Genomic DNA, 26,358 nt, shown 5'->3' with positions numbered 1-26,358 from the left:
ATTTCTGACCTTTTCGTGCAAGGTAGCGCTCTCGAGCAGCCTGGATTTTACTGTCCACCTCAGATTGTTTTACATCCATGTCTTTCTTCAACGAGTTTACTTGCTTATTCTCTACTAGAAGTTCAGAATCTTTCGGTGCACTCGAGCCACCACTGCAATGAGATACCAAAAGTTGACTTTAGCTACCACCAGGTTTGCTGGATCACAGTTTGGAAATAATGCTTATAATTCAGATTAGGCAGGTTAGGGAGAGGAAGAACCCGAGAGGGAGGAGGAAGAAATGAAAGCAGCATCGGCGAGGGAAACTTGGTCGTGGGTTTTGAATCCATGATCGGCGCCAGGATCCATGGCTCCGAGCTCGGAGCCGAGGTCGGAGCCACACATCTGTTGTGGTAACACGTATCATGACCCTAGGGGTCAGCGCCAAGACTCATGGCTCCGAGGTAATACGTGTTACTTCGGAGCCATGAGTCCTGACGCTGACCCCTGGGGTCCAAAAATAAATTTATGTCTCTCAGAGGTCAAACGTAAATTTTCTTCAAAAAAAATATCAAATTATAAAAAATTGGGCATGTTGGAGCTCGGCAAGGATAAGAGCCCCTTTAGAACGCATGATTTACTAAGAGGCCGTTTGAATTCCTTCGTTTTGGAGGAATTGAAATCTACATAATTGATTAGGCTATTTAGCTTAAAATTTGACATTTCATAACATTTTCAAGCTCATAAATAAGTCTATCTCAAATTCATAGGGTGGAAGATGGAAATGGATTCTATAGATCACTATGCTATAATTCTATTCTCTAACTTATAACACACTCTTCAACTCACTTCCTTACAATAAAAATACAACATATAAGTATGTCCCTTGTATGCCTAGCAATAAACATATAAATATATTCCATATACAACTATATTAGCTTAATTAATCTATGTCTAAATTATAATCATTAGAATGAATTCAATTCCACGGATCAAATGGCCCTAAAGGCCCTTTAGAATACAGGATTTTCATAGGCACGGCAAGAAATTTATAGGAATCGATTCACTTGCACACAAAAAAAAAATATGATTCATGAATTTTTTCCGTGCTCCAGAGGGAGCCTAAAGCATGAGTAATCGGTCGCCAGATACAAATATAAATAAATAAATAAATAAATACACAACACGGCAATACCATGTACCACAAAACAGTTCAATGGATTTACCTCGCTTAACCTTCCAAGTTACAACTATACCAATACCAATATACCATACACCGACAACACATAATAAGTAGTACACCATTCGACGACAGAAATTTACATCTCCTAGCGATAACTTACAAATACAACAATAAAACCAATGGTAACCACAACATATATGGACATGCATCTGATTTTATCTGATAAAGCGCACACCGCAAGGGCATGCCCGGATATTCAGTGTCTCCGCCAGTACAACATGGATGTTACAATGCAGTCATGCAGACAAGAAGGGCATCTGGCTGCTAAGTGCAATCCATGGCGATGTTCAAGCGTCACATGCCTTCTCAAGTCTCCAGCTCAACTCTAGTGGGAACTGGATCAATGGAACTGGCAAGATGATGCCTTGACCCCAGAATGTGGGAATCTTTTGTGGCCTTCAGGGATCGGTTAACCGTGCCTTTCTTTGTCAAGTGTTTAACCGCTTCTGAACCTGGTAATTCACCAATAGCAAGTCAATGAATTTGAATGTTTCTTTAAGCAGCCGTGTAAATATGAATGTTTCCCATGCCTGAAAGTTAAATTCTACTTCCAAAAGTACAAGCTTGTGTATGAGTAACCAAAACAGAGCAGATGCCATATGCTGATATGCACAACAAGAAATGCCTTCCAAATCTTCATATAAAAGAAGCTATGCTAGAAGCAATGCAGGTGGTAGTAGACTGACCAATGCTAGGCAAGGAGAATCTTTTATGAACTTGACAATCCAAGTCCCCAGTCCTCTCCTTTGAATTAATACTGGAAGTTCTCTCCCTTGGGTTACTAGTGGACCGCACAACAAGTACAGAAGGACGAGATGAGGCTTCCTCAGAGCCTTCTCTGGGTAAAACCTTCAGTCTAGATTTAGCTGATGCCGAACCACTGGATCGATTTGTCGAGGAGCCACCACCCTCTGAGTTTGATGGGAAGACCTTGTGGTTCAATGTGTTTGATTGAAGGGTTGAATCATGCTTTTTAACAGGTTTTCTGTATGGGGTCTTCGTTGCACTTCTGTCAGGTTGCCTTGTTTCATTAACTACAAAAATGCCATCTGCAGCATAAGTGCCAAGGAACCGACTCTCCCAAGGCCGAACAGCCATCCATCTCTCTAGCCAATTCCAGCCCCAGCTGTTCTTGTCAGGTTCAAATGCTGCAGCTTGTCTTGAACTTGCTTGCCACTGAAATAGGAGGGGAACAAGTTAAGAATTTCGAATGCCAGGATTTGAAAGGCTTACTAACCTTGCGCACTGCGGATTCCTTCTTATTGTTTTTTATCAGATGAAGGCAATTTCAATTCTCGGATGTGCTTTCGCTCCAAGCCTCCCAGGGAGGACCAAAGCATGAATCTTCCCATTTTCCTTCCGAGTACAGGTCTCATGTTTGTTACAGAATGTAATTATTCTACCATGAGCTGACCAAACAGAATAATTTGCAAAAGATAAGGATCTTAATTGTCAAGCTAGCATACAGGGAAGAACAACTTCAATTGTTCCCCAAGAAAGGAAGACTTAGTCAAACAATAGCAAGCATCCGAGCCTGGCTAGGATTAGACCTGGTCAAGGATAGCCAGGCAAGTATAAGGCAAGTCCATGGTGTTTAGTTGTATGGTTAAACCTGACAAGCTAGGATCGTGTTTGGTTGGGTGCTCTGCATGAACTCAGCTGACATGCAGGACATCAAGGAGTCAGCATGGAATAAAAAAGCACTAACGTTTCCAACCCAATCAAAGAAGATAATGGTGGCGTAAGGATCACATCACCAAACGCTTTTTTTTCGGAAGTGATTCTATCTTTGGAAAATCACTTCATCCTTGTACTAACAGTACAAACCATTACCAGACTGCAGGGCTAACTAGTTCATCGACCTAGCAAACTTACCATGCCAAAAGCTGAACTAAGCTACCAATGGAGACCAACTATCTACTATGCATCGAGTTCTCACTTTTTTTCTTCTACCAAAGCACCAAGAACAATCGATCCATTGACCGTGTGCACGCAGGGCGGCGCCAACCATGTTCGGCACTCTTTTTCACCGGAGCTGGGCAGCCTATGCCTGCTCCTTGCCCTGCAGCGCACTTGTGTGGGCAGCGCCGCTGTGCGGCAAGGCAGCACAGGGCGAGTACAACTGCAGCAATGAAGGACCAAGACACAGAGGCAGATGGGGCACTGCGAGGGATAGGCGCGCCGGTGACAAGGAAGAAGCTTGACCAAGCTGTTCACGTCATCTGCCCCGGCTGTGAAGAAGCAGGAGATGAGGGGAACGGGAAGGGAGGGGTAGCCAAAGCCTAGCTAACCTTAGTCGCCCGATTCTGTGAACCAGGGATAGACAGGCTATCTCAGTACGGATGGCTTACGGAGTTAGGGTAGCTTGGCTCTGACGCGGATGAACCAAACAAACCGTCCGATCTGGTCTAGACATAACGCAGGCCAAGGAATGAGGGGAAACGAAACACCCCCTTAGACTAGAACAGGTTTTACGTGTTACAATATATTATTATATTCACTCTAATCTATGATTTATTACTTCAGTGATATTATTACTAGAATAACAGTTTATGCATATGTTGGTGTAGAAGCAGGATAAACTACCTGATGAGCTAGAGCATAGGCCATGGCTCGCTCCCGTTTAGCTGCTGCTTCCTGCCTCTTTAAAAGTTTTGCTTGGATATCTTCCACAGAACCGATACTATCACACCAGCCATCCTGCATTTTAAGACAATGGTAAAAGTTCACAAACAAACCAGAACATTGTACTGGAATGCCAGTTATTTCCTAACGAAAAGAACAATATGGTAATTTGTAAACAAATCATGAAATAGTCTTTTGGAAACAATTTTTGAAATAGTATCAGCATATATAACTATCAGCCAAATAAATGACAAGATAATAGGATGCCTTGTTTTTTAAACTTGTGCATCTCACCTCAATTTCTCTAACACGTGCCTCGGTCGTGTGCTCTGGTGAAGTATTTTGCTGGTCAGTCTGGTTTTCCAAAGCCATGCGAACTCGCCTTGCTCTAACACGGGCCTGAACTCTGACCAAAGCTTGCATACAGCGGAGTGTTGTAGCAGCTTGCTTTCTTACTATATGACCTCTTACAAGAGCTTGAAGCCTAACCAGCCCTTTTAAAGCTCGGCGGGCTCTCCTAGCCTGAAGAAGGAACACAAGTGGGAACTATAAGGAACTAAAGTATTAAGTGAGAATGATGGTAAATTGCTCATTTTCTTTCCACAATTTCTATTTTTTTCCTTGGTAGAGAAAACTTATATTGCCAACTTCCGCAGTTGCACATGGTAATATACAATCAGACTGTGAACAAACAGATTTCAAGCATCACTACAGGAGCACTGGGTACCAACATGAATGGACACAGAGGTATAGGACATAAGATTAGCTGAATTACTTTTGCACTAGGAAATGAAAATTGCATTGACATTAGCTACAACCAAAAAAGGGCGTACCCAGTGGCAAGCCTTACCCTCGCCTGTGCAATGCGAGGAGACTGCGACTCGAACCCGGGACCTTCCGGTCACAGGCGGTAAGACTCTACCGCTTGCACCAGGCCCGCCCTTCACATTAGCTACAACCAGAACTGAGTTTTATTTTATTTTTTTTAAAAAAGAGAGGTGTTTGAGCATAAGAATGCTTATTCAGGTTGTTGAGATATTAGAGATGAACACATTTTCAAGAGTCGACGCTTGCATGAATTGAATCAGTAAATGGAATCCACAGGACAACATGAATGCATACCAGGAAAGCTCTAAATGCTGTCTGAATAATCGTAGCAGCCCAGATCTCTTCCAGTTCCTCTACAGTTTGAGACAGTGGCACATGAGCTGAACCACAAGTGGGTTCCAAGCATGAAGGTGCATTAGAATCAACTTCAGGTGGATCATTTCCATAAGGAACCTCTGGAATTTCTTCTTTTGCAGCAATGCTGCTGTCATCTTGAGAGCGCTGATTCTGAAAATGAAACTGATCGGCGACATCGCTTTTCTGCACTTTCCCAGTTGGCAACTCGTAAGCAAAATGATGCATACTCATAAGTCATAACAGGTTAATGAAGGAAGTGTGGCACAAATATATGTCCTCCATATGTATATCAGAAGGCAAGGTTTGGCGTTACTAAGTTATACCTATCTATCGGTTGATTTGAAGCTCTTGTGATTGCATAACCGAATTTTTGTTCTCAGAATTCAAGAAGCGCCAATGAAGTCAAGTATTTAAGCAAGCTTTGAACAAAGCAGGTAACAATTACCTAACAATACGCTCTCTGCAGTACAAATCGAAACTAATACAAACAGTGCATAAGGAATTACCAAGTGCAATTCTGATTCAGTCAAGGATGGATAACTAACAATGATCAGTACACACCTAGGATTTGTCATGATATGATCAAGAAGTCTGATTAAATAGTTCACCCTTTTTTCTGCTATAAAAATTTTAATTGAATTAACTCGGATACTAAATGATTCTTATATAATCCACATAGGTCTAGGCAATAAGCGAAATGAATGCACCAACCACCAATTTAAGAACCAAGATACGCCAGAACTGCATAATGATTGGAAGAAACCCGGCGCGTACCATTCGTCCAACATCTGCATCCTCCTTACAATGCTGCTGCTGCCGCTCCACCTTCCTCAACCCAACTAACGACTTGAGCCACCTCGCCGAGATGCCCATCGCACCGCCGCTCCGCCCGCCTCAACCGTATATAGTAACCTAAAGACGCAAAATTTCCGGTTTCCATCAGCACCGGCACAGAAAATGCAGCACAATCTCACAGGACGGAGGGAGAAAAGGAGTGGAAAAAGAACACCATGAAAAGCGCATCACCAGATCAACGCCGGCCGAGAGACGGGGTCGCCTTGCCGGCCAGTAACCGGCGCCGCTTGGCAAAGATTCCGGGAACGCTTTGGGGGTGGCAGGCGCGGTGCGCGATCCGGAGGCCGGAGCGTGGCGTGTTGAAGGAACCAAGGAAGGGTGGGCTCGGTGTATCGCTAGTAGACGCCGTGGTGGAACCAGGCGGCCATTACTGCCGCAGCAGTGACGCCGCTGTGCTCCTCTGCGTGCGCATTATTGCGCTCGCTGCCGCCTGCGTGGTGCGTTGCGGTTGCGGTTGCGGTTGCGGTTGCGGTTGCGGCGTGGCAACAGTCAACAGTGGCAACGGCACGGAGGAGAGAGAGAGACGGGGGCGGAAGGAAACAAGAAAGGACGGCGCTTTTCTCGCGTTTTCACTTTCTGCACCGCATGTCGGAGAGAAGCCCCTTTTGTTGCCGTTTTCCCCTCATCCTGTGGAAGTGGACTGGAATTTCAGGCGCCCTTTTTGCTGGGCTCAAGAACCGGGACAAAATCACGCTGGGGTTCAGCGAATCGTGCACACCGTCACCTGAAAGCAGTCTCAGATCAAGTTTGGGAAGCCTTCCAGGGGCTCCGGCTACTCTGAACCGGCTACTGTGGCATAGAGCTGTTTTTCTCTCTCCTCACAAAATGAATTAGAAGCCCGAAGAAGCCAAGTTTTATAGATCCTCTAGCTCCGGCTCCTCTGACACCGTAGCATAGAGCCGGAGTCACGGAGAGCCCTGCCAAAGAGGGTCTCACTTTGCTGTGGATTTTTGTGAGTGGTTTCTTCTAAGGCCGCGTTTAGATGGGCACCGAATCGGCGCCGCCGTTTTTCCTGTAGCTACAGTAGCTACAGTGTTGCTTCGTTTTTATTTGGTAGTAATTGTCCAAATGTTGACTAATTAGACTCAAAACGTTCGTCTCGCAAAGTACAACCAAACTGTGCAATTAGTTTTTAATTTCGTCAACATTTAGTACTACATACATGTACCGCAAGTTTGATGTGACGGGGAATCTTCTTTTTGCATAGTGTCAAATTCAAGAGTTTGGGGCCAACTAAACATGGCCTAAGATCATGGGAGGATCATGTGCGTTAGGCCGGTTTTTACCCTGTTTTAAGTCCATGAGTGGTAGTATCATCTATACAGATAAAATTCATCAAGTAGTAGAATTTTAAGATTGTTTCTGGGCCTACATTGCTCTCTGACACTGATGATAGAGCGCACTCATGGACTGTTCGGTTGGCTGGTTCGTATCGTTGCTGGTTCGTGAAGAAGTACTGCTGGCTGGTTTGTGTGAGAGAAAAATACTGTTCTAGCTGAAAATTTACGATCGTTTACGACAAGCCACAGTCAAACGAACAGGCTGGAAATGTGTGGTTTGTCTCGAGATTCCGCTCATGAAATCAAATGATTATATTATTAACGTGCTATCAGCCTATCATCGTACTATCAGTGCTCTGCTGCAGCTACTGAACAGTAACCGGGCAGTCGGCTACTGATCGGAAAACGAGAGATGCTCTGTCTCCTCGGAAACAGGTGGTTGATTGAGCGCCATGTTACTTGTCCTTGTTAGTCCACGGCTGGTACAGTGGTACGCGGTACGCCCGTCGTCATTCAGTGATCTATGAAGTCTCGTTGGACGGCACAATTTGGTTTTTTTGAGGTTGCCGGATTCAAATTCTTGTCATGATGAAGCTGTTCGGCGTTCTCGAAATATAACATGGTCTGTAATTGAATTCTGTAAGATTCACTGGATCATTAGCGGAGCCAAGATGAGCACCTCGGGAGGGGCTAATCAATAGAGATATAGAACAAATGTCGAAAATTAATAGTGAAATCACGTTTTTTCTATAGTAAATACAAAACAAAATCACTCTGACAGGGGGCTTGGCCCCCCGTGGATCCGCCACTGACCGGGACTAACTCAAAACAAAACTACAGAAGGTCTTCAACCATAGATATAGTCATATAGCCGGAAGTTGATCTATATTTTGATATAGACAAAATACGTCCTTTGTCCTAGAAAAAAATGGCAGCTCTAAGTTTGAGACTGGCCAATTTTTTTCAAGTTTAACATATTTTATAGGAAAAATATTTGTATTTATATTTATAAATAAATAATTCAATATAAATTATATTTTGTAACCAATCTAAATATAAAAAATATTAATATTTTTCTCATAGAGGTAACTAAAGTGAGAAATGTTTGGCTCTTCAAGAAGTGAGAATTGCATTTTTTAAATGGAGTGAGTACATACCAATGGACTTTGCTAATTATCCTCCAGCAACACTATAGAATATACTTGTCGGTGCAGAAAGTGACCAACACGTAAATATTTGTAGTTTTGCCGTATGTTGTGATCGGATGTGGCCTAGCACTAAATGACACAGGGTTTATACTGGTTCAGACAACGTGCCCTACGTCCAGTTTGAGTCGGTCGGTGACTTTATTGCTGAGCCCAGGTGCTCGAAGTTTGCAGTGGGGTTACAAACGAGAAGAAGAAAGATGGAGGTACAAGAGGTCCGGTCAGACTCCGGTCTGAGGGGCCGAGAGTGACGGGAGCTCCGCTATGTGCTAAGTGTTCGAGCGTGTGCTCGTGATTTGAACCTGGTGGTTCTGTTGTTGTGTCCTAGTGAACTTATCGATCTCTCTATTGGGAGAGAGCGTATCCCCTTTTATAGATGAAGGGGATGGCCTTACAAGTGAGAGAGAGAGGGTACGTATGCTACTAAGTCTTGTTGCCCACGCGGGCGGGTACAAGATGATGGTAGGCATCCACAATATCGTTTAATGTCAGATATACGTGGGAGGTTGCGTCGTCTTCTTCTGGTATGGCAGACGTCGGTGCCTGCCATACTGTTGATGTCGAGAGACATGTAGGGGGTTTTACCACGTTCGCCTGATACGGTAAATGTCGGCGTCCACAACACTGTTGATGCCCAGAGGCATGTGGGGGAGCCTTACCGTGTTTGTCTGGTACGGGAGTTGATGGCGCCCACAATACTATAGGGAAAATGTCGGCGCCTACAATACTGCTTGGGTTCTGTCATGCCAGGGAGGTCGTAGGGTACTGTCCTGTAGGTGTACATGGTACGTTCCTTGGTATTGCGGTTGACTTGAGTGTCCTGCCTTATTTTCTCCGTCTGTTTCCTGGTCCTTACCGAGCAGGCGTCCCCGGTCGGTTGGTCCCAGTTGGCTCTGATGGCGCCAGTTGGAGAAGAGCAGTGAGCAGGGGTTTGGCGCATCCCCAGTTGAAGACGTGGGTCAGAGTCGGAAGTGGTGTTTGGCCAGGCCTTCCGGTCGGAGAGGTCGTCTGGAGGCAGGCCAGAGTCGGATCGAGGCCTTCCGGACGGAGAGGCGGGTTAGAGTCAGAAGCGGGCGTCGTTCCTCCTTGGCCAGGCCTTCCGGTCGAAGACCTGGATCGTCCTTCTAGTCTATCTTTTAGGTATTTGGGCCGACCCATGAGTTGCTCATCGTTCGCAACGTCGTCTGCTGGGCCGAGCCTTTTGTTGGGAAGCCGGTCCATCAGGGACCCCGGGTTTATGAACCCGATAGGAGCCCCCGAGCGATTTGGGTAGAATTGTCTGGGGATTTTTGTCTTGACGGCGGGTGTGCGTGAGCGCACCCACGGGTGTAGCCCCTGAGCCCTCGAGCGATTTGGGTAGAATCATCTGGGGGGTTTTTCGTGTTGCCAGCGAGGGACGTTTCGTTTTGTCAGCGGGTGCGTGCGAGCGCACCCGTGGGTGTGGCCCCCGAGCCCCCGGGCGATTCAGGCCGAATCGCTTGGGGGGGTTTTATCAGCGGGCGTGTGTGCATGCATTTTAGTCGAGACAAAGTTATCAACCAAGGTGTCATGCATAGCCGAGGCAGTTCTTTTTAGGGATCGGACGAGACGGAGCTCGCGGATCCTGGCGTCGGGTGCAGCCGAGGGATTGAAATGGACTCGTGGATCCAGGCGTCGGGCGCGCCGAGGGTTTTGGGCAAGTCAGAGTTGTGAACCTAGGTGCAGCTGAGGCATTTTTGGTGTCTTGAGCCCCTGAGCCCTGATGGGCTTGATAGGGGTCGGTTGAGTTTTATGCGTTACCCTATCCTTGGTTTCTCACAACGAAAGGGTTGAGCTAACGTCGCTTGCCTCGATCGCTCGGGCTCGAGTGACACGCTCGGTGAGCTCGCTAACAGGTATGATTGAGTGAAATCCGGGTCCGTCGTTCATGACGGGGTCGACATAGCCCTCTTGTGACATTCCACTGCTCCTTAACCTACAACTCGGCAGATGCCTAGGTCATTCCGGAGACCGACTCGGGTGGCTGAAAGCTCTAGTTTGGTTTTGGTCAATTGATGAAACCCTAAGTGCTAACCTAGTTTATCAAAGTGAATATGAGATAGGTAGCACTATTCTAAGTGGTGAAACAAATGAAGATCATGACATGATGATGGTGATTCCATGGTGATAATCAAGTGCTTGGACTTGAAAAGAAGAAAGAGAAAAACAAAAGGCTTAAGGCAAAGGTATATGTTGTAGGAGCCATTTTGTTTCGGTCATCAAGATACTTAGCAAGTGTGATCACATTTAGGATCGATAGCCATACTATTAAGAGGGGTGAAACTCGTATCGAAATGCGGTTATCAAAGTACCACTAGATGCTCTAACTCATTGCATATGCATTTAGGATCTAGTGGAATGCTAACACCCTTGAAAATGTTTGTGAAAATATGCTAACACACATGCACAAAGGTGATACACATTGTGCTTAGCACTTGGGAGCAAGGGTAAGAAACTTCACCGGTGGAGGGACAGTCTGATGGTGCCACCGGCGCCCTGTACAGAAAAGATAGATTTTCAAAGAGTGCACCGGACGCTGGTCACGTAGTGACCGGACGCTGGGTCCTGTGTCCGGTCAGTGGAAGCAGTGAAGACACTGACATCGGTCTTCGACCGGACGCTGGGTCACTTCATGACCGGACGCTGGCTGGGTATGTCTGGTCCCACTGACATGGCTGTATAGAGGAGACGTTGAGTGATCAGACGCTGGGTGACTCCGGTCGAACATCACCGGACGCGTCCGGTCGTGATTTTTCGCTTCTAGATGCTTACTGGAAACGATCGGGCGCTGAGGTCCTGCGTCCGGTCACTTCGAAGCAGCGCGTCCGGTCACAACTTAAATGTACTGATGACCATTGAGATCGGACGATCAGCGTTTGAAGTAAGGGACACGTGGCACACATCGCGCGACCGGACGCTGGGGTCTAGCGTCCGGTCGTCCCGTTTTTCAGTGGACTAAGGAGCCAACGACTCTATTTCATGGGGGCTTCTATTTAAGCCCAATGACCGGCTCAAGCTCACCCTCTTGGCCATTTGCATTGACATAGCAACTTTGTGAGCTTAGCCAAAGCCCTCCCACTCATCTCCATCATTGATTCATCATCTTTGTGAGATTGGGAAAGAATCCAAGTGCACTGCTTGAGTGATTGCATCTAGAGGCACTTGTTTTTCGTGTTTCACTGTGGGATTCACTTATTTCTCTTGGTGGTTGCCACCACCTAGATGACTTGAAGCAACAAGGATCATTGAGCGGAGGTTGGTGATTATCTCCGGCTCTGATCATGGTGATTGTGAGGGGTCTTGTGCCTTCCCTGATGGAGCGCCGAAAGGTAACTCTAGTGGATTGCTCGTGTCATTGAGTTAACTCACTTGTGAGTAGGTTCTTGTGGTGTCCAATTGTGTGGACGAGGTTCGTGCAACACCTCTTAGCCGCCAAACCACCAAGTATTGGTCGACACAACGGGGACTAGCATGCCGGCAAGCATGTAAACCTCAGGAGAAAAATTGGTTATTTCTTGCCCTTTAGTATTCTCCCAGTGATTGTTTTAGTATTCATCTTGTGATTAGTTCACTCCTATACACGGTAGTATAATCACCCTACTCACTCATTTATATTCTTGCAAACTAGTTGTAGCAAGCTCTTTAGTGTAGCTAGAATTGAGAGCTTGCTTTGTAGTTTAAGTTCATCTAGTAGAGCTCTTTAGTGTAGCAAGTGTGAGAGCTCTCAATGAGTAGTGACATAGCAAATTGTGTGTTTAGTGATCATAGCAACTAGAATTGTTGGATAGGTGGCTTGCAACCCTTGTAGAGCTAGAGCAAGTTTGCATTTCGCTATTTGTTATACTAATCAAATTGCTCTAGTTGGTTTGTAGATTTTTAAATAGGCTATTCACCCCCCCCTCTAGCCATATTAGGACCTTTTCAAGTGGTATCAGAGTCGTGGTTATCGTTTAATTGAAGGCTTAACAACCTCGGTGTCAAATTATGGCTTAAGTTGTGTTCAACCATGTGGGGGGTAAACCACCGTTCTTTGATAGCATATGCTATGATTATTGAAAGAGAAAGAGAAAGATGTATCTTGGTTCAATCAATGATCAAGTATGGGATGTGACCGAGAATGATTATGCTATCATTGATCCCGACAATCCCACCAATCAAGACAAGACCAACAAGCAATACAATACAATGGCTCTCAACACTATATACAATGCCATTGATTCTAAGGTGTTTGAGCAAATCAAGGATTGTGAAAGAGCTAATGAGGTGTGGAGGAGATTATATGAAACATATGAGGGAACACCGGCGGTGAAGAGCGCTAAGTTGTACATCCTTAAGGATAAGTTGACAAGCTTCAAGACGAAGGATGATGAGAGCATTCCGGAGATGTTTCATCGATTGTAAGTGATTGTCAATGATTTGAAGGCATTGGGAGAGAAGATCAAGGATGATGATGTCTCTCATCAGTTCTTGATATGCCTACCTGCAAGATTTGAGATGTTGAGATTGCTTATCATAAAAGGAGCAAGTGATTGTGTCTTGTGATGTGGGACTAACATGTGATATTATTAATGAATCTTTTTATAAGTCCATTGTAGTTGCTTCCACTAACACTTCTTATAGCACTACTACTTCTACTTCACCTTTGAGTGATGGTCTCACTTGTGATGCCTCACTAATGGTGGAAAATGAGACCCTCAAGAAGGAGGTGAATGAGCTCACTCGTGGCTTAGGCAATGCCTATGGTGGAGATGCCCGCTTGCTAAAGTGCTTGGGTAGCCAAAGATTTTCTCTCCATAAAGAGGGATTAGGCTATATCCCCCAAGAAAGGTAAGATGGCCTTTGTCACTCCCAAAGTTAGCTTTGTGAAGGACAATGGTCGGTTTTGCAATAGATGCAAGCAAGTTAGGCATATAAAGCAATATTGCAAGATTAACAGGAACAAGCTATCTAATGTATCCTTAATTAGATTTGATTCTTGTTATATACTTGTTAAGGGTGCCAATGGTGTGAAGGCTAAGTTCATTGGTACACCAATTATGGGCCCAAAGAAGAAGGCCATTTGGGTACCAAAGACCTTGGTAACTAACCTTTAAGGACCCAAGTAAGTTTGGGTACCTAAAAAGAATTGATCTTCTTTTATAGGTCAATTATAAAGCCGGAGGAAGGCATTGGGTGCTTGATAGTGGGTGCACACAACACATGACTGGTGATCCAAGAATGTTCAATTCAATCAATGAAAACAAGAGCAATGTGATTGATAGTATCACATTTGGTGACAATGGCAAAGGCAAGGTCAAAGGGCTTGGTAAGATTGCAATATCCAATGACTTGAGCATTTCCAATGTGCTACTAGTAGAGAGCTTGAACTTCAACCTATTATCGATAGCTCAATTGTGTGATCTTGGTTTTAAGTGCATATTTGGTATGGATGATGTAGAGATCATAAGTGTAGATGGCTCTAACTTCATATTCAAAGGATTTAGATATGAGAATCTATACTTAGTTGATTTCAATGCTAGAGAAGCTCAATTATCACAATGCTTGATCACTAAGTCTAGCATGGGTTGTTTATGGCATAGAAGGTTGGTCATGTTGGAATGAAACAGTTGAACAAGTTAATCAAGCATGACTTAGTTAGAGTCTTGAAAGATGTCACATTTGAAAAGGATAAGTTATGTAGTGCATGTCAAGCCGGAAAGCAAGTTGGTAACACACATCCTAAGAAAAGCATGATCAGAACATCTAAGGCATTTGAGTTGGTGCACATGGACTTGTTTGGACCAACCACATACACTAGCATTAGTGGAAACAAATACGGATTTGTGATTGTGGATGATTTCACTAGATACACATGGGTGTTCTTTCTTGTTGACAAGAGTGATGTATTTGTAACATTCAAATCATTTGTCAAGGGCATTCACAACGAGTTTGAAACAACCATCAAGAAAGTGAGAAGTGATAATGGAAGTTAGTTCAAGAACACAAGAATTGATGAGTTGTGTGATGAATTTAGAATTAGACATCAATTCTTAGCCAAGTACACTTCACAATCAAATGGCCTAGTTGAAAGAAAGAATAGAACTTTGATTGATATGGCAAGATCAATGTTGAGTGAGTACAATATGAGTCATTCATTTTGGGCCGAAGCAATCAACACAGCTTGCTATTATAGCAACCGACTCTATTATCACCCCATGATGGAGAAGACACCTTATGAGCTATTGAATGGAAGAAAGCCCAACATAGCATACTTTCGGGGTTTTGGTTGTAAATGCTACATATTGAAGAAATGCACTAGATTGAGCAAGTTTAAAAAGAAATATGATGAAGGTTTCTTGCTTGGTTACTCCACTACTAGCAAGGCATATAAAGTTTGGAATTTGGCTAGTGATACTCTTGAGGAGGTTCATGATGTGAAATTTGATGAAACAAATGGTTCCCAAGAGAAAGATGAGAATCTAGATGATGTAAGAGGCACTTAATTGGTCAATGCAATGAAGAATATGGACATTGGTGATATAAGGCCTAGAGAGGTGATTGATGTTGAAGATGACAAGAATCAAGTGCTCTCTAACTCAAATGTGCAAGCTAGTGGTTCTCATGATCAAGTTCAAGCAAGAACTAGTGATGACAAAGTGCAAGATCAACAACAAGTGGCTAGTTCATCATCTCAACCAAGTGATCTATCAAATGCAAGCAATCAAGTACAAGTGCTTCAACCAACCAATGTTACAAGAGATCATCCCTTGGACATTATCATTGGTGATATTTCAAGAGGTGTGCAAACTAGATCAAGATTAGCTTTATTTTGTGAGCATTTCTCATTTGTGTCATCCATTGAACCTAAGAAGATGGATGAAACTTTGAAGGATATTGATTAGGTCAATGCTATGCATGAAGAGCTAAACAGTTTCACAAGAAACCAAGTATGGAAGTTAGTTGAGAGGCCTAAGGATCATAATATGATTGGAACCAAAGGGTCTTTTGGTGAAAGGATCAAGATGCCCAAGAGGGGGGGTGAATTGGGCTAATTCTAAATTTCTTTGCAATAATTAAATTATATTGTTAGCCTAATTAACCCCTTATACCTAGAAAATATTTCTAATGTTCTACCGTACAAAAAGACTTACAACCTAAGTTCTAATCCTACTCTAGCATGGCAATTCTATGAATGTGAAGACAAGTATTGAATTGCTCAAAGTAAATGCTCAAAGTAAAGAGAGAAGGAGGAACGTGGCGATGTTTTGCTGAGGTATTGGAGAGTCTCCACTCCCCACTAGTCCTCGTTGGAGCACCCATGCAAGGGTGTAGCTCCCCCTTGATCCGTGCAAAGATCAAGTGCTCTCTACGGGTTGATTCTTTGACACTCCGTCGCGGTGAATCACCCACAACCGCTCACAACTTGAGTTGGGTCATCCACAAGCTTCGTCGGATGATCACCAAGCTCCCAATCACCACCAAGCCGTCTAGGTGATGGCGATCACCAAGAGTAACAAGCACAAACTCTCACTTAACCACAACAAGCCTAATGAAAAGGGTGGATGTACACTTTGCTACTCTTGATCTCACTAATGAGGGCTCTCTTTGGGATTCTCATATCTCAATCACCTCACTAGGACCTTGCTCTTTTTGGCACTCTCAAAGGTGTTTCTCAGCTGTTGAAATAAGGAAAAGTACCCCCCCACACGATTGGAGGAAGTATTTATAACATGGGCTGAAAAACGAACCGTTATGTGCCTCTGCGGGGTGACCGGACGTGTCGGTCAGTTCACCCCGAATTCCAGTGATCAAATGATGACCGAACGCTGGACAGCGTCCGGTCATCACTGACCGGACGCATCCGGTCGTGATTTTCCTTCTCTGGAACCTTACTTGATTCGACTAGACGCTGGCCCTCAGCATCCGGTCACTTCACCTCTCAGCGTCCGATCACTTCCAGACGACTTCACCTTGATCAAATGAACTGACCAGACTCTGCGCCAGCGTCCAGTCACACCGAAGCCAGCGTTCGGTCATTATTTGAGCCTCCAATCACTTCCAATTTTCGATCGTACGTGAATGAAGTTTGCTCCAATGGATCTAAGGGCTTTTGAGGAGCTACCTAGTGCTAGGTTTAGCAAGTGTGCACCACACCTAACCCACTAGACTCACCTAGATCAAGCTAACCATCCATACCTCCCTTAATAGTATGGCCAAAGGAAAAACAAAATCCTAAACTACTCTAAGTGTCTCTTCAACACCAAACGACACTTAGAACTAGTCCATCCTTAACCTTGTCGTCCATCCTTTAAAAACCAAAATGATTTCCATCGTAGGGGCATGACCACCATGATAGCCCAATCGATCTCCATTACCATGACCTAACTTAATTGCCTCTGCAAAACACACGTTAGTCATAGTAATCATGTATTGTCATTAATCACCGAAACCCAACTAGGGGCCTAGATGCTTTCATTCGAAACAAGCAAGATCAAGATAGGATAGTAATAAAGAACAAAGCAAGATTAGTGGCTTAAGGTTACACTCAAGTTGAAGATCTTAACTTTCTAGAAATATATGCCTCGGTTGCAAGATTAGAAGCAATTAGGATCTTGTTAGCCTATACTTGTGCCTACAACATCAAGTTGTACCAAATGGATGTGAATAGTGCATTTCTCAATGGGTACATAATGAGCTTATGTATGTTGAGCAACCTCCCGGTTTTGAAGATGAAAAGAAACTCAACCATGTTTACAAGTTGAGAAAGGCTTTGTATGAATTGAAACAAGCACCTAGAGCATGGTATGAGAGATTGAGGGATTTCCTACTCTCTAAGGGATTCAAGATAGGAAAGGTTGACACCACTCTCTTCACCAAGAAGCTTGGAAATGATTTGTTTGTAATGCAAATCTATCTTGATGATATCATATTTGGGTCAACAAATCAAGATTTTTATGAGGAGTTTGGCAAGATGATGGCATGTGAGTTTGAGATGTCCATGATTGGAGAGCTTAGTTACTTCCTTGGTCTTCAAATCAAGCAAATGAAGAATGACACATTTGTGAGTCAAGGAAAGTATATCAAGGACATGCTCAAGAAGTTTGGAATGGATGATGCTAAAGCTATTAGTACACCAATGGGGACAAGTGGAAGCTTGGATAATGATGCTAGTGGCAACATGGTGGATCAAAAGATGTATCGGTCTATGATTGGAAGCCTACTCTATGTGACCGCATCAAGGCCGGATGTGATGTTTAGTGTATGTATGTGTGCTAGATTTTAAACCTCACCAAGAGAAAGCCATTTGAAAGCAACAAAGAGAATATTGAGGTACTTGAAGCATACAGAAAATGTTGGATTGTGGTATCCCAAAGGTGCAAGATTTGAGTTGATTAGATATTCGGACTCCGATTATGTGGGATGCAAAGTTGAGAGAAAGAGCACATCGGGCACATGTCAACTATTGGGAAGATCACTTGTGTCTTGGTCATCAAAGAAGTAAAATAGTGTAGCACTTTCAACCACCGAAGTGGAGTATATTTCGGCCGGTAGTTGTTGTGCTCAATTACTTTGAATGAAGGCTACTTTGAGTGACTTTGGAATCAAGTTCAAGCAGGTGCCATTGCTATGTGATAATGAGAGTGCAATCAAGTTAACCAACAATCCGGTTCAACATGCAAGAACAAAGCACATAGATGTCCGCCATCATTTCATAAGAGATCACCAACAAAAAGGGGACATTTGCATTGAGAGTGTGGGCATTGAAGATCAACTTGCCGATATCTTCACCAAGCCACTTGATGAGAAGAGGTTTTGTAAGCTAAGGAATGAATTGAACATACTTGACTTCTCTAATATGTGTTGATGCACCCCATTATATGACATACCTCTCCTTCGAGCAAAGCAAGGTAAAGTTGATTGACATGTTATCCATCCATTGCTAAGGACTTGTTTAGTGCATCTAGTCATTCCTATCATGTCCTAGGCTCATTCATGAAAATCAAATGAATTTGATGCTTGTATGGTACCACTATTGCTTATATGTTTGAAATGATCTAGTGGTAGCATATGACATGTTTGTGGGCTTGTAAACATAGTGTTTGATCTAGAAAATGAGCTCTAAGTGTTTAACTCAATATGGTACAAGATAACCCTTATCTGGAGGTGTGAAGAAGCTTGTCCTTGGATCAAACTGAGTTAAATATCTTTTGCAAGTGATCTAGATTGAACCAAGTTGGGAAAATGATCCTCATTTCACATGGTTTCACCCCAACCTATCTATAATTTGAGCTCGCCGTTTTGTGCTAATTGTTGACAAAGGGGGAGAGAAATTCACAAAGATAGTAAGATAGGAGAAGCAAACAAATGAAAACAAATGAAATGACATTATAAGGGGATAAATAAAAAAATGCACACAAGTAGGGGGAGCAAGCTCATAAACTTGTATGTTGCATTTGAATGTGCATTTCATATATTTGCCTGCATGGCACAAGTGTTAAATTTAAATATCCATGCTTGTGTGGTGTTTGCTAGTTGTAGGTTTGAATGATGAAATAAAAAACTAGCATGCATAGGTTAAGTAACTAGACTCATTCTCACATTATGAATTTAGATATCCCTTGCTTCTAATGTTGATCTCATGGGGTATTTTAGTTTTTGTGTATGTCTAGTTACTAATGGTGCTAAGGATGGTATATTAGTGCACTCCGATTGGTATCATGCTTCAAAGGTCCATCTCTTATACCTTAGCATCATCTAGTAGACATTGTCTCCTATATTTCCTATCTAAGCATATGTGCAAGCTACAATCCAAACTCTTAGCACATATATAGGGGGAGCAATTGCTACCATTTGGGGTTCATGAAACTTGTCCATATCCTTTTACACTTGGTAAATATGCTTGGGCAAGCAATATGGATTCAATTAAATCTCAATTCATATCTTTGTGTAAGGGTTGTGATCAATTACCAAAAAGCGGGAGATTAAAAGCTCTAGTTTGGTTTTGGTCAATTGATGAAACCCTAAGTGCTAACCTAGTTTATCAAAGTGAATATGAGATAGGTAACACTATTCCAAGTGGTGAAACAAATAAAGATCATGACATGATGATAGTGATTCCATGGTGATAATCAAGTGCTTGGACTTGAAAAGAAGAAAGAGAAAAACAAAAGGCTCAAGACAAAGGTATAAGTTGTAGGAGCCATTTTATTTTGGTAATCAAGACACTTAGTAATTGTGATCACATTTAGGATCGATAGCCGTACTATTAAGAGGGGTGAAACTCATATCAAAATGCGGTTATCAAAGTGCAACTAGATGCTCTAACTCATTGCATATGCATTTAGGATCTAGTGGAGTGCTAACACCCTTGAAAATGTTTGTGAAAATATGCTAACATACATGCACAAAGGTGATACACATTGTGTTTAGCACTTGGGAGCAAGGGTAAGAAACTTCACCGGCGGAGGGACAGTCCGACGGTGCCACCGGCGCCCTATACAGAAAAGACAGATTTTCACAAAGTGCACCGGACGCTGGTCACATAGTGACCGGACACTAGGTCCTGCGTCCGGTCAGTGGAAGCAGTGAAGACACTGGCATCGGTCTTCGACCGGATGCTGGGTCACTTTATGACCGAATGCTAGTTGGGTGCATTCGGTCCCACTGACGTGGCTGCATACAGGAGACGTTGAGTGATCGGACGTTGGGTGAGTCCGATCGAACATGACCGGACGCGTTCGATCGTGATTTTTTGCTTCTAGATGCTTACTGGAAACGACCGGACGCTGAGGTCCTGCGTCTGGTCACTTCAAAGCAGCGTGTCCGATCACAACTTAAATGTATTGATGACCATTGAGATCGGACGATCAACATTTGAAGTAGGGGACACGTGGCACACATCGTGCGACCGGACGCTGGGGTCCAGCGTCCAGTCGCCCTATTTTTTAGTGGACTGAGGAGCCAATGGCTTTATTTCGTGGGGGCTTCTATTTAAGCCCCATGGTCAGCTCAAGCTCACCCTCTTGGCCATTTGCATTGACATAGCAACCTTGTGAGCTTAGCCAAAGCCCTCCTCCTCATCTCCATCATTTATTCATCATCTTTGTGAGATTGGGAGAGAATCCAAGTGCATTGCTTGAGTGATTGCATCTAGAGGCACTTGGTATTCATGTTTCACTATGGGATTCACTTGTTTCTCTTAGTGGTTACCGCCACCTAGACGGCTTGAAGCAGCAAGGATCGTCGAGCGGAGGTTAGTGATTGTCTTCGGCTTCAATCATGGTGATTGTGAGGGGTCTTGTGCCTTCCCCAGTAGAGCATCAAATGGTAACTTTAGTGGATTGCTCGTGTCATTGAGTTACCTCACTTGTGAGTAGGTTCTTACGGTGTTCAATTGTGTGGACGAGGTTCGTGCAACACCTCTTAGCCGCCGAACCACCAAGTGTTGGTCGACACAACGGGGACTAGTGTGCTGGCAAGCACGTGAACCTTGGGAGAAAAATTGGTTGTCTCTTGCCCTTTGGTATTCTCCTGGTAATTGTTTTAGTATTCATCTTGTGATTGGTTCACTCCTCTACACGGTAGTATATTCACCCTACTCACTAATTTATATTCTTGCAAACTAGTTGTAGCAAGCTCTTTAGTGTAGCTAGAATTGAGAGCTTGCTTTATAGTTTAAGTTCATCTAGTGGAGCTCTTTAGTGTAGCAAGTGTGAGAGCTCTCAATGAGTAGTGACATAGCAAATTGTGTGTTTCATGATCATAGCAACTAGAATTGTTGGATAGGTGGCTTGCAACCCTTGTAGAGCTAGAGCAAGTTTGCATTTCGCTATTTGTTATACTAATCAAATTGCTCTAGTTGGTTTGTAGATTTTTAAATAGGCTATTCACCCCCCCTCTAGCCATATTAGGACCTTTAAGTGGCCCGCTGGCCTCTCCTCGATGGAGATTCTATGGGTTTGGCAGAGGTTTAGGGTTGAACGAGAAGATTGAGATGACCCTATCTGCTTTGGGGTAGACTGGGCGAGGGCCGCTCGGGGCTCATCTGCATTTTGTCCCCTGGCTCTGTTTGATGCGAGGTGGCCTCGAGCCCTTTGTGGGCCGGCCTTCGAACCTCGGTCGGTTGTTGCTCTTGTTGAATGAGGCAACTGTCACTTCATGACGCAACACAGAGCATTGTGATGCGTTTAACCGCATATGCGATGCCTTAGCACCCGAGCCCCTGGGTGTATGAAATGAATACGTGTATGGATGTATGAAAAGAAACAGTGGGGGTTGGTAATGTTACCTTGATGACTCGAGTGACGGGGTTTGAAGAGCTCCAATCAGAAATGTCCAACCGGGATCTGCGCTTGTCGTTTGTGACCGAGTCGGCATGGCCACATGGGGCGTCCCTTTGCTCCTTACCTGTCTCTCAGCATTCACCTAAGCCATTTGATTAGACTCAGGAAGCTCGTTGGTCTCTCCTGGCGGAGATCCTATTGTTTGGGTCTTTCTAAGTCCCGCCTTGGAAGGTGGAGGGCCGCCTACGCACTGTGGCACCTCGTTTCTTGCGCCTAGTGTGCGGTATTGGTGGGCCATACCTAGGCCACGTCCCGTCTGACCAGGTGTCGTCCTGTCGGGCAGGGTGCGTCCCATCGGTCAGGGCATGTCCTGTCATTTCCCATCCACATTGAATAGGGGAAGGGACAGAGTTTCTCACCCCCAATCCTTTCGCCTTTCCTGAACTGCTCTGCCTCTTCTTTAAATAAGTCCATCTCGCTCCTGATCTCGCTCACCTCTATGACAAATCTACCATCGTGGGATACCCCTCGGTAGACTGCCGAGCATCTTTTGTCAACAGTTGGTGCGCCAGGTAGGGGTGTGTGCTTGATCCATGGCAAGCCAGATGGACCTCAAATCAACAGCACGTTCTCGTCATCAATCTCATGGAGATCCATGCCGGTCCACGACAACAATTCATCGCTGGCTACATCAGCCCCAGCGACTATAGATTCGATCTCAGAACCGCCTCCAAGGTCGTCTTCATCAACAACTCACCGCCCGCTTCCTCGCTACCAGAGGAGGTAGCTCAACAACGATGATCTGATCGTATCCATCGATTGGGTCGGTCTGAAGCTCGCCGATTGCCTCTCCATCGTCGAATTGGCTCTGGACACTTTAGTTCAGCGCCTACCACCCTCCAATCCAAATCTATCGGAGGCTGCTCAGAAAACTCTAGGGGTTACGGCCCTACCCTTCAGGTTCACCAATGTCACCGCCGCTTACCAACATGCCCTGATGGGCAGATTCACCGACCAGGTTGAAGACGTACATCCTCTCGCCGACCAGATAGCATCATACGCCGCCGACCAAATGTTCTGTCTAAAGCTAAGTCATGCTTTAAGATTTTTCTAAATATTCTCCAATCTTCATTAATCGCCATAATGTTTCTCTGAGCTGTTTTCTCCATGTTTGCTCTCCAAACGATTTTCCGAACCCCCAAACAGTCTTGTTGATGCTCGGACGCCTCTAGAGACGGCCCTGTCTCCGGCTCCTCCCTACACGTGCATGAGCATCTGCCCTCTGCGTTATGGGTGGTCGACAGCGGCTTCTTAGCGATGCTTGTTCCTCCTACACGTGCATGGGCTCCATGCTCCGCGTTATGGTTAACAGGCTAGCTAGGGCTGGAGACTCAGCTACACACTAATTGTTCAGGCGGTTTATATTAAATACATCTTCGCTCCAACTGATCGCCAAGCTACATACGCTATTTTTTTCTCTAGAGTTCATATATTTTTACATCATGTACTACCCGTTCTACATGTTTGTACTGTAGAATCATCGTCCAGGTGATCGGACCACCTGGTGCTCAAACTTCTCCACCGATCAACTAGTCGGACCGCTAGGGTCATGGACTTCGTCGCCGACCAGTTGATCGGATTGTTCGCCGGTTGCTTCTACTCAATGCTCACTTCATCACCGACCAGTTGACCAGACTGTTCATTGCTCGTGCTTCATCGCTAGCTACACCGGTTACTCCTTGGCGCTTGGTTTCTTCGTGCTCTAGGACTAAGTGGGCACACTTCACCGCACAGACATCGCCAGCTACGCCGGTGCTTGGACCTCGCCAGCTTTGCTAGGAACTCCTCGGTGCTCGGACATCGCTAGCTACGCTGGGGACTCCTCGGTGCTTGGACATCACCAGCGACACCAGGGACTCCTTGCTCCTCGATGCTCGGACATCACCAGCGACGCCGGGGACTCCTCGCTCCTCGATGCTCGGTCATCGTCAGCGATGCCGGGGACTCCTCGCTCCTTGGTGCTCGGTCATTGCCAGTGATGCCAGGGACTCCTCGCTCCTCGGTGCTCGGTCATCGCCAGCAACGCCAGGGACTCCTCACTCCTCGGTGCTCGGATATCGCTAGCGACGTCGGGGGATCCTCGCTCTTCGGTGCTTGGACATCACTAGCAATGCTAGGGATTCCTCGCTCCTCGGTGCTCAGACATTGCCAGCAACACTGGGAACTCCTCGCTCCTCGGTGCTTGGACATCGCCAGTGATGCCAGAGACTCCTCGCTCCTCGGTGCTCGGACATCACCCATGATGTCAGGGACTCCTCGCTCCTCGGTGCTTGGACATCGCCAGCGACGCCGGGGACTCCTCGGTCATCGGTGCTTGGTCATCGCCAGCGACACTAGGGACTCCACGCTCCTCAGTGCTCGGACATCGCCAGTGATGCCAGGGACTCCTCGCTCCTCGGTGCTCGGATATCGCCAGCGACGCCGGGGACTCCTCGGTGCTCCTTTAGTGGTCGGATCTTGCTATGTCTCGTCGGTGTGCTATCAAGCTACTCCATACTATTCGGATCAGGGTGCTGATCTTGGGCAGCACATCTGGGGTCTTGATACGCGCATGTCAGACGAGGTCAGCAAGCTTTCAGACTTCTTTTTCTTTGACCCTGCTACAAGATTCATTCTTTATCTTCCAGTAGGCTTGGGGACTAAGTGGGCACACTTCACCTTGCGGTGAATGTGCTTGTTCTCATCTCGAGGCTACGCCTAGGGACTGGCTGCCTACTCGGCTGGTCTTCTATTTTCTAACCCTGGCACCACGTGACTACGTCACCTACTATCAGGCTCGAGGACTAGCTGTGGGGGTATGGCCCTTGGTATTCACAAGATAAGACATGGGCCGTACCATCAGAGGTGGCCTAGCTCATAAGATCAAGGCATGCACGACGTGCACCGCAAGATATTGTATAGTACCAAATAGGCTACTTTCCTTGTAACCCTACCCCTCCAGAGTATATAAGGAGAGGCAGGGGTCCCCTAGTGGACACGATCTATATACATCTCAATGCAATACATCAGAACATAGGATGTAGGTATTACATCATACTGACGGCCGAACCTATCTAAATCATGTGTCTTGGTGCTTGTATTACCATCTCGCTCCTGATCTCACCCACCTCTACAACAAATCTACCATCGTGGGATACCCCTCGGTGGACTACCAAGCATCTTTTGTCGATAAGAACTCATAGACCCGTTCATGATTCTAGAGCATGATGTTGAGTTGGAGGTCCCCTAATGTAGATGAGATGCTGCTGACCGCCTTCGCCGAGAAGGGGTTGGTTCTGCCGAAGGAGGTGGCGCACTAGAGGGTGTCGTACATCATTGATTTCATCATGTCTGCGAGGCCTTCGTCTAGATGGAGCCGTACGTGGACTCCTTTCGGCGAATCTTCTCCGGGCGAGCCTTGTCGAAGGGGAAAATGCTCAGGACTGCGATGGTGGGAGGTTTTGCCCCTGCAGCTGCTCAGGTTGGCCAGTTCATAAAGTTTGATGAGACATCCACTAACCATGGCGGCCATACCTCGGCGGGCAGCGTCCCTACCCAGGAGCTGCCTCAACTGCATGAGAAGGTCAGGAGCTCCATGCTCTTCTACTAAGCATCTATGGGTGCGATGCCTTTGAGGTACCCGTTGCGCTCACCAAAGTCGAGGGAGTGGAACTGGGTGGGGCCCTTACCACAGTTGGTTATGGCCGACGACATGTGCCATGGCCTCTCCTTTGGCATTAGCTGAAGTCGCCGAGCGGCCATAGTAGTATTTGGAATAGGAGTAGTCAGCAAATGCAATCATTAAATTTTGCGGGGGAGCCCCCGTGTGAATAGTTTTTGTATCAATGAATACATCAGTTCTATTTTGTGATAGAATCGCTATCCGTTCCTTGTTTTTTATCCTAGCATAGCTTTATTTTTTATCATTTCTTTTTTGCACCTGCCCATTCGTTTCGTAGGCTACAACTTTTAAGAACCCGGGCATGGCCCGCGAGGCTCGGCTGCTCGTAACCATAGGTTATGGTGGGGTGCGCTCGGTCGAGAGTAAAAACAATGTCACGTAGGGTAATCGAAGGAATGGAATGCACTTTTGTTTGGGCAAAAAGTTTTTGCCATGTGACAGTAAAAAAGAGAGGTAGTATTTAGTATTGTACCCTCATGGAGCCCCTGAGTGACTCAGGCTGAAAGTGTTCGGGCTAGGGTGCTTTACAGGAGCAAGTGTTGAATAAAAACGGTAAGACCAAATTTAGAGGCAAAATGATGTAGTTGTTCAATGTTCTAAGTGTTGGTGAGAACATTGCCATTATCGTCCTTCAATCGGTAGGCGCCTGGCCAGATCACTTCGGTCACCGTATAGGGTCCTTCCCATGGTGGAGAGAGTTTGTGTTTCTCCTTTGTTGATTGGGTCCTCCAGAGCATGAGATCACCGACTTTGAGGATCCTCCCCTTGATCTTCCTTTCGTGGTACCTATGGAGAGTTTGCTAGTAGCAAGCAGAGTGGATGATGGTCGTCTCATAGGCCTCCTTAAGCAGGTCAACTATGTCTTGCTGAGCCTCCATAGCCCAGTCACGGTCGAAAGCCTTCACTCTTGGGTCACCGTGGTCGAGGTCGAAGGACAGCACTGCTTTAGCTCCATAGGCCAGGAGGAAGGGTGTGAACCCTATGG

At 45.4% G+C, this 26,358-nt stretch overlaps 1 protein-coding gene across 2 annotated transcripts; it reads right to left on the bottom strand.

Moving 5' to 3' along the window:
- Positions 1-1,191: 1,191 nt before the first annotated feature.
- On the bottom strand, positions 1,192-6,479 carry LOC136477827 (protein IQ-DOMAIN 5-like). Of its 2 annotated transcripts, none has more exons than XM_066476097.1 (7): positions 6,042-6,479; positions 5,807-5,944; positions 4,970-5,215; positions 4,142-4,369; positions 3,809-3,922; positions 1,909-2,398; positions 1,192-1,674 (listed from the first exon to the last, which is right to left on the bottom strand). In XM_066476097.1, exons 2-7 carry the CDS (start codon positions 5,903-5,905, stop codon positions 1,529-1,531), a joined length of 1,323 nt encoding a protein of 440 aa, XP_066332194.1. In that variant the 5' UTR covers positions 5,906-5,944; positions 6,042-6,479; the 3' UTR covers positions 1,192-1,528. The 2 variants fall into 2 exon arrangements, with proteins under 2 accessions (XP_066332194.1, XP_066332188.1); XM_066476091.1 differs by having other exon boundaries at positions 6,059-6,479.
- Between the last annotated feature and the right edge of the window lie 19,879 nt (positions 6,480-26,358).

The sequence above is a fragment of the Miscanthus floridulus genome, chromosome 1 (genome assembly GCF_019320115.1).
Source record: "Miscanthus floridulus cultivar M001 chromosome 1, ASM1932011v1, whole genome shotgun sequence".
Classification (NCBI taxonomy): Eukaryota; Viridiplantae; Streptophyta; class Magnoliopsida; order Poales; family Poaceae; genus Miscanthus; species Miscanthus floridulus.
The sequence above is the reverse complement of the archived record's forward strand: the minus strand, read 5'-3'. Positions and strand labels throughout refer to the sequence as shown.